The sequence below is a fragment of the Mustela nigripes genome, chromosome 17, assembly GCF_022355385.1.
Source record: "Mustela nigripes isolate SB6536 chromosome 17, MUSNIG.SB6536, whole genome shotgun sequence".
In the NCBI taxonomy this organism is placed as follows: domain Eukaryota; kingdom Metazoa; phylum Chordata; class Mammalia; order Carnivora; family Mustelidae; genus Mustela; species Mustela nigripes.
This window is the reverse complement of record NC_081573.1, coordinates 52,727,253-52,735,786: the sequence shown is the minus strand read 5'-3', so window position 1 is coordinate 52,735,786 and position 8,534 is coordinate 52,727,253. Positions and strand designations below refer to the sequence as shown.

At 45.0% G+C, this 8,534-nt stretch overlaps 1 protein-coding gene across 1 annotated transcript in view; it reads left to right on the top strand.

Moving 5' to 3' along the window:
• Position 1: 1 nt before the first annotated feature.
• The window catches only part of CDYL2 (chromodomain Y like 2), a gene marked incomplete at its 5' end in the record, with an annotated part of 165,665 nt that continues 157,132 nt past the window's right edge, over positions 2-8,534 (top strand). Inside the window, one exon of the mRNA XM_059381635.1 lies at positions 2-220. Coding sequence (XP_059237618.1) covers positions 2-220 — 219 coding nt within the window. The remainder of the gene's footprint in view (positions 221-8,534) is intronic.

The window sequence follows — 8,534 nt, the reverse complement described above, 5'->3', positions numbered from 1 at the left end:
CGGGGGCCGGGCGCGCCTCCCGCCCGCCGCCCGCCCGCCCTCCCGCGGCGCCCGCGCCCGCTCCCTCTTTCTCTTTCTCTCGCACACACACTCTCTTACTCCATCTACTTTGCGGCCTTGGAGGGGAAGGAGGAAGCCGGGCGGAGCCGGGGCGGGGGAGGTAGCGGTCCCGGGGAGGTGTTTCTCGCCCGACGAGCCGCCTCGAGTGCAGAAAGTACAGGTAAAAGTCGGCGCCGGACGTGCCGGGAATGCGGGGGGCCGCGCGGCGGCCGGCGGGGGTGCGGGGCGGCGGGTGCGCGGCCCGGGCTGGGCCGGGGGGCGCAGGAGAGGAGGGGGGCGGGCGTGGGAGCCGAGCCCAGCCCCGGCGAGGCGGGGTCCGGGGCGGTGGAGGGAGTCTGCGAGGGGGGCATCCGGGTTGGGGTTAGGGAGACACCCGCCACGCCGATCCCCGGGGCCACCGGGCCGCCGCCTCCCTCCCCCCACCTGCTGCCCCCGCCACCGGCTCGGAAGCCCTCCAGGCCGGGGCGTGGGGGCGGTCCTTGCGGGTGTCGTGCTCGCTGGGGGCGAGAGGGGGCGCTGCAGAGGGCCCTGTGTGGAAGGAAGGAGAACATGGAAGTCGGAGGTGGGTGGTAACATGTTGCTGGAGGACCTGGGATGTGAGCCCTGCTCCCGACACTCTGCGTCACCCTCAGTGGATACCTGTCTCCAGGTCCACCCAGGTAGTGGCCTGCCTCGGAGACTTTGAGAGCGTCTTAAAAGTGGTCAAGGAAGATGTTAGTCTGGCATCTGTGAAACAATGGAGGAATAGCTGTGGCCTCCGGGAGCTGGGTTGTAGCTAGCTCTGGACACAACTGTTCCAGCTTTTGGGTTCCCAACAAGTGGACAAAATGAGAAACAAGTCCCACTCCCTGGGGAGAATGCCTCCAAAACGGTGGTAGTCCCAAGATGAGGGGGTCAGAGTAAGGAAGCTAAGAGACCGGCCATCCTCAACCAGAAGGCCCACTGATCCTCCAAGAAACCAGCATCAGCGCTTGGCCTGGACCTGTACTCCCTAAATAAATAAGTCTGTGAACACTAGCCCTGCTTCCCAAGGCTCCTGACTAAATTGAGATGAGCACCCCCAAAGGGTGAAATTAACCTAATGGGTAAGAAACTGTAGGGGTGATTCACCCTCAGGAGACTATAGGGGTGATTCACCTACCATGAGCTTTTCCTTGTGGGCCTATGGGCGGCTGAAACTTTTCAGATGGTAGATTTGCTGGCTGTTGTGAGAGGAGAATGGAGAAAGGCAAGTTAGCCTCTTGGCGTCTGGGGTCTTTTGGATGATGCTGGACTTGGGGAGACCCAGTCATGGACTGCTACCAACCAGTGGGTTCAGATGGGACAGATGGGTGTTCTCACCACTCCCTGAAAGAATGCTGCAAACCGACCTCTTCTCAACCCTTCTGCCCTCCTCATCCTTATGCTAATAAAGAAGGTGAAGTTCGGTAGGAATCTGGTGAAGAACTTTGACAGATCATGGCCAATGCCTCATGCAGGCACTTTGGTCTGTTTCAAGATGGCGGAGCAATGTCTGAAACCCAAAGTTGAAGCACAGTAAATTGTGAGGTCTGATTGAGCTTTTACAAGTAGAACCAGCACTATTAGGACATTGGTCAAGAGTAGATACTCTTCAGGGGCAAATTTCATTTCCTGAGAGGTGTGGATTTTTCTACCTATTGATACTGAGTCAAGCTAGAGCTGCCAGCATTGTCTAGGTGCGTTGTGAAGGCCTTAAGAGGCTATCAGGAGCTGTCAGTATTTCTACACTTGAAGTTTGGAACTTTTGAACTTTCTGGGGCTAATTTCTTGTTTAATGTTCACCTGAAACTATCCTCCTTAACATTGGTAATTATAATCTGTTAAGGGGAATTTTCACACTGGCCTTGAAACTATCTTAGCACCTCAAGAGTTTTTACTCGAGTTCGATGAACAGGACAATAATAATAGTTACTTATGTAATAGTAGGTAATTGTACTAGGTGTAAAATAGTTTTCCCATAGCTGATTATTTGCATCATCATTACTAAAAGGGCTAACTTGCATTATGAGAATGTAACCAATGTTAACATTTTTATGGCCTGTGTCTACATTATATAACATACACTGAAGAATTTAATTTGTTGTTCAAGTTCAGCTTTAAAAACAATTATGTGCTGAGAACTGTCCATTAGCATATATATTTCTCACTGTAAAATTGTTGTGTGGGTAAAAAAATAGGATGTTGATTTAAGGAAAGATCTTGGAATATCTAGTTATGTTGACCTTGAAAGACAAAAAGAAGAAAAAACTGATCATATTCTTAATTATGGTATTACACTACTTAACTATCCTATTCAAGTTTATATAAGATGGCCTCTTATAAGCTCTAATCAAGAAACCATACCTCGATTGGGCTAAGAACGATTATATTTGTAACTGATCTATTTTGTGTCTGTGTGTCTACTGACATTATCCTTGACCCTTTATAGCGAAGATACGATTTGGATTATAGAGATTCTTCATATTATCTTTGGTGCTTCAGATAATTAAATTGTAGAGCATAAACCTTCCTCAGATAGTATTTTCTTTTTAAGGAATAGGTTCTGATTTTAAAAATGTCAGAAAATAAAAACTTTATGTAATGGCACTCCTCAATCATAATGAGAAATAAGGAATCAAGCTCCCTTTCCAAAATTTTGGATCTTGATAGGTGATTCTACTTTGTTCCCCTGTAGAAGAGTTCTCATCATCTTCTGGTGTTTTATAGTTGTCACCTATAGAAGGGTGATCTTAAATATTGGCTGATTGTGTCCAGGTATCTGGATACAATATGAAATTCTTACCCAGATGCTCTGGTCTACATTCTGCTAGACGTAAGGGTCTTGAAGTGGCCGTCTGTGAGCAGGTCTGGGCTGTCTATTTATTTTGCTTTGTCTCCATGCTAGATAAGAAAAGTGGACTTGAGTATCTTTTAGATGGTACATGAGATCTCTGGTTTGTGCTTGTCCCAGTGCTCCTTATTACCATGTGCCCATTCTTAACTTTACTTATCTGGCTTCAGCAAGCGTTAGAGTTTGCAACCCCAGGAATAGAGTTGATCATTCACTAAGATGTTTGGGTTTCAGAAAGACATAATCAGGGAGTAAGGAGCCCCATCCTCTGGTCTAGTCCCTCTGTGTCCCTACCTCCTTGCACATTCAAATACTTGTTGACAGAATCAGTGAACAGAAGACTGAATTAGGCATATATAAAGTGCCGTGGCTGACCTTTGTTATCCTTGTACTGAGTGTTCACCTCCTGTTCTCTTTTCGTCCTCAGCTTGTGATCACTCAGTGGTGGTAACACCATGTGTATGGGTGGCTCTCAGTTCTCTTCTGAAAGGAAGTGTGGCCGAGTGCCTTTCCCGAGAGCCAGACTGTTACTCATTAGAACCACTGAATGCAACTAAGCTTCAACCATGTGGCTTTCCATGTGGCTGTTGCGTTGTATTGTACACCCCCTCCCTTGTGATTAGCTGACAGTTGTGGAGGAGGTCTCTCTCTCTCCTTTGGCAGAATTGTTCAAAGAGAATGCTGTATGTCTGTAGACAAAGTCAGTATTAGTTGAGATGGACTTGACAGTAGTAGTTCCTTGTGTGTTTCTCAACAGTTTTTATGTACACCCCAGAGTTCTTTCTTACAAGGATGAAATGTGCCAGTGTGTCTTTTTTGGGGAAGGGGGTTGATAAACTTGCATACATCCATATCTAATATATATGTGTGTGTGATTATGTGTATGTGTGTGTACTTGTGAAAATATTGCCTTCCTTTCATTCCCAATAAGATAAATAACAATAATAATAGGATAATAGTTTTGTTGAAAGAAATTTATTTTCATTAAAAATCGACTCTGCTACAGTGGTGACCATAGGCATTTCCACCCTTGTATTCTGCAAAATCATTCACTAAAAATATTGGAAAATATGGACTTATGGGAAAAATGGGACTGAGGCAGAATGTTGAAAACTTACAGAATTTTGTGAGAGTGAATTTTGGGCTTATGCGCCCTCTCTGTAGATTGAAGGGGGGCATTTGTTTCTAATAGACATGATTTTCATCAAAATTACATCAGGCCTGGGGTATAGGCATCTTCGTTCATCTTTATTGGGAGAAATGTTTTCATAGCTTCTTCATCTGCAACTTGTAGGTTCACCAGGCAGGTTAGCCTAGTAGAGAGTGTAGTGATTCTCAAAGATACAGCCTGCCACTCCTATTGTTAAAGGAAGGCACTGGAGTGCATTCCCAGTTTTGTTCAAGGTCCTCATGCATCATTAAACCTTTCTGTTCCTTTGTGAGGGTGCATTGCTAGATTGCTTCAGAATATTAACAAGCTAGGAAAAATAACACAAGAATCAACATAACTTACTTCTTATACTAACATCATTTCCCTATTTACCAGTGACACCTGAGGTTAATTCCCATCCAACATGTAGTAGCCGAGTAGATGGTCAGTGATAGAACTTTTCCGTACCAGTATTTGAAGAAATAGATATCTTTAAAGAGAATATATCGGTTGAGTTGAATTGACTCTTTGGTACATAGTAGGCACCTGGTGAATATTGAATGGGAACTATGATTCTCCTGTCTTTTGAAAGTTATTTTAAATTATCCCCTGGGAGTAGATATCAGCTTGTTTTTGGATAGACTTTTATGCTAAGTCACACTCTTCATTGGATAAGATCATTTCTTCAGGAGTTTCAACTGTCCTTGAAAGAAGTTTATACAGCTCCTTGTAATCTGGCCAATTGCTAAGGCATGGTTCAGGCATGGTGATTAGCCAAGATCTTAAGGATTAGAGACACACATTTCAATTCTAAAGTTATAGGTCTTTCTGTGTCTCTTGGATGTTGAGGAAGGGTATAGATGTGGCTGCATTCACAGCACCATCTTTGATTTGTTCATTGTATATTACTAGAACACCAAACATATTGCAGTCATTCAGGAAATGATTGTTTTCTGTAATTCCATAGTCTAGTGGAGATATAGTTAAGAAAATAGGCAGTTTACAGTGCAACGGGTAAAGTGTCAATACAGGGGAAGATGGGGCTCTCTTCGGAGGATGGGAGGAATCCAGCCTTGGGGAAGTGGAAGGCTTCTTAGGAGAGGTGGTGGCCACTGAGGAGCGTAAGGAGATGAGCTGTACCCACCCCTCATCCCCTCGAATTGAGAGAAAGGCAGGGGATAGCTCTTTGGTTTTTGTTTTGGTCCATTAGGTAAATAGTGGAGCTAGTCATGGAGAGAGGGAGCCTAGGAAGAAGCATTGATTGAAAGCAGTGGAGTGGTGGCAAGGACAGTGAGTTCAGAGTGCTTCTGGAACATCAGGGCATAGAGGTCCACAGCAGTAGTCAGGGGAGCCTGAAGCTCAGAAGGAGCACCTCCTGTGGGATTTTGGGAGTTATTAGTGTGTAGACCATCATTAAAGCCAAAGGACGCTGTGTAAACACGAGGTGGGTCCAGTGATGGAATACTGGAGAAAACAGACATTTAAGGGGCAGAGGAGGAGAAAGAAGTGATACCAGATTTACAAGGAATAGCAAGAGAGGTAGAAGGCAAAACAAGAGGCTTTGCTTTTATGGAAGGCAGTGGGAAACTGTATTTCAAGGAAGAAGGTATGGTTTGCAGTGTCCTTCGGATTTAATAAGCAGAAAGTCATTGGTAACCTTAGGGGGCACCTTAGGGAGCACCCCCAGATGTGTTGGTGGGTGAGGGAGGGCCTGGTTCAAGTGTGATGATGAGCAAGGGGGTGTGGGGAGTGTGGGTTCAGAGCCATCATGTGTAGGCAACACTTTTTTTTTTTTTTTTTTAAAGATTTTATTTACTTATGTGTCAGAGAGAGAGAGCAAGCGAGCACAAGCAGGGGGAGCAGCAGGTAGAGCAGGCAGAGGGAGAAGCAGGCTTCCCACTGAGCAAGGAGCCCGATGCAGGACTTGACCCCAGGACCTTGAGATCATCACCTGAGCTGAAGGCAACCACTTAACCAACTGAGCCACCCGAGCGTCCCTGTAGGCAACACTTTTAAGAATCTTGGGTGTGATTGTGTGGAGAGAGTGAATGTGATATCCAGGGGCGAAGTGGGAGAATGGGTCAGCCGTCTCCATTCCACTGGTTCCCACAGGGCTCTGCTACTTTGGATGACTTGGATATCAACTGTCATGTAGACTGTGGGTTATCGGACTTGCATTCCTGGAAGAAGGGATTTTCCATAAACCCTACAAACACCTCTCCTGCTCACCTATGGCAGTGGGGTCTGGCATCTTCAGTAATTTTAACTGGAGAAAAAAGTAGAACATATATAATGTAGTGATACCGAGCCTTTCAACAGATCATGGTCAAGGAAAAGATCTTGCTAAATTGAGGACAAAGAGATAAAGTTCTTCATTAAGGGTTTTTCATAACAGCATTTTTCTGAGAGGAGAGGATGGTAGATCACCAAGGTGCTAGAGGTCAATGGGCGTGTAGAGTTTTAGGGGTCAGCCCACCTGGCTCCAGACCCCAGTTATTCTGTCAAATGCCAATGTAGCTCTTGCCATGAGGCTATTTTGTAAATGTGATTGAAGTCCCTAATCAGTTGAATTTAAGGGAGATTATTCTAGATCATCTTGGTGGGCCTGATTCAGCCAGAACTGAAGCCTACCTGAAGAAGAAAAAGTCCCACCCCTGGATAGCAGCTGCAGTTGGGAAGAGTTCCAGCTTGCCCTCCCCAATGGCCTGTGCTGCAGACTTTGGATGGGCCTGGCCCCCTGTACCCCCCACTCTCACTGCCACTGCATAAGCCAGTTCCTTGCCATCTATCTCTTAATGTATAAATCCTAGTGGTTCCTCTTTCTTGACTGTATCCTGATCGATACAGCCAGGTTTCTGGTCCACACGCTGCCACCAGGTAACAGTGTGCTCCTATCTGTGCCCTTCAGGTTTTTTCAAACTGGATGGCTTCTGCTCTACAGGGAGGTCTCTTCTGTTTTGGAAATCTCCTCCTGATTGTGCCTGTTACTTCACATAAACCACACTTACTAAGGAGTGTCATCGTCTTACTTGTCTCCATGTGGGAAGAGCTTCAGGAACCCTGCCAGGCCTTGGTGTTCGGGCCCATGGGGCTTGTTCCTGAGCATGGCACACACACTGCCGTGCCAGGAATTCCCCAACCAAGGGGCCACCACCCTATTCACAGTTTCTTGACCAGGGAATTTTTCTCTCTGATTTTCATTTCCTGGTCTTCTAGTCCAGAGTTTTAAAAATTACGTTTCAACGGGTCTTGCTAACAGGCCATGGAGCTTATGCAAGTTCTGGATTTGAAGTTTATTTAAAAATAGTCCTTTGTTTAATAATCCACCAATCAAGTATTTATTATTTGTCAACAGTGTGCCTAGAAACATGCCAGGTGTTGGAGCTGCAGCCACAAGTGTCTTTTAAGCTGTTGTTCAGAGTGTGATAAAGGCCTCACACTCACATATGGTTATATACCACACTTTTAACACATTGGAGTGTTCAGTACATTAAAACGAGCAGCCAGGTCAACTATTTTTGTGTGAGTAGACCTCAGAATACAGCTTTTCCTGCCGTCTCTGGACATGTATTTGAACTTCTGGTAAATGCACTGTTTTAGGAATGTTGTAGGTCAGCAATGTTCTTGAAAAAAAATTCGGGCCTGTTCATATCTCCTCACATACAATTACACAGGCAAATACGCTTTACAGCACAGTGTACCCCACTCACTTAAAAACCACTCAAGGTTCAAATAATTGTGGTTGGTGAATGTTCTAGTCATGGTGTAATAATCATTGTATGATAACTGACCATCTAATGCTCTACCCCATTATATTATGAAAAAAAGAGAGTGTTGGGGACTTAGTGAGAGTTCTACGTCATTCTGCCCTGACTTTTTAATTTGAGAGAAGGAACATGAGTAACTGTTATGTGTTAGAGGGTCAGCCACAAAGCAAGCATTTCCTTTGTTTCTTCTTTCAGGCTTCAGGATCTGTTAGAATGCAGAATACCCTGAGATTAAAATACAAGATCATAAAAACAAAGCAAGCCAAACCTGATACCACTTACAACCACTTTTCTTAGCAAGTCAAAGATTGTTTTCCTATTTACAAGCAAACCAAGTGCAGAAGTTGTTGGGGCTGTAACAGGAAAATAGCGAACAGTCTTCGACCCCATTGACAAATTGCATTATTAATCAAAATTGGCATTTTTGTTCTCATGAGTTAGTTCAGTGATAAGAAAGTGGTGTAAGTCAAATTTACAAAAGATATCTACACTAAGAAATTTTTGCACCTATCTGATTTTATGTGTTAGGTTTCCTGGAACTGTCTTTGTTCAGGAAAAGGGTTCCCTAGCGGAGTTCTAGCATTTTCCGCAAGGCACCAAGCTCTGTGAGGGCAGGACCATGTCTGTATTAGTCGTGATGGCATTCCCAGCCTGTGGCCCTTTACTGGGTACATGGTAGTTCCTCAGTAAGTATTTGTTGAATGAA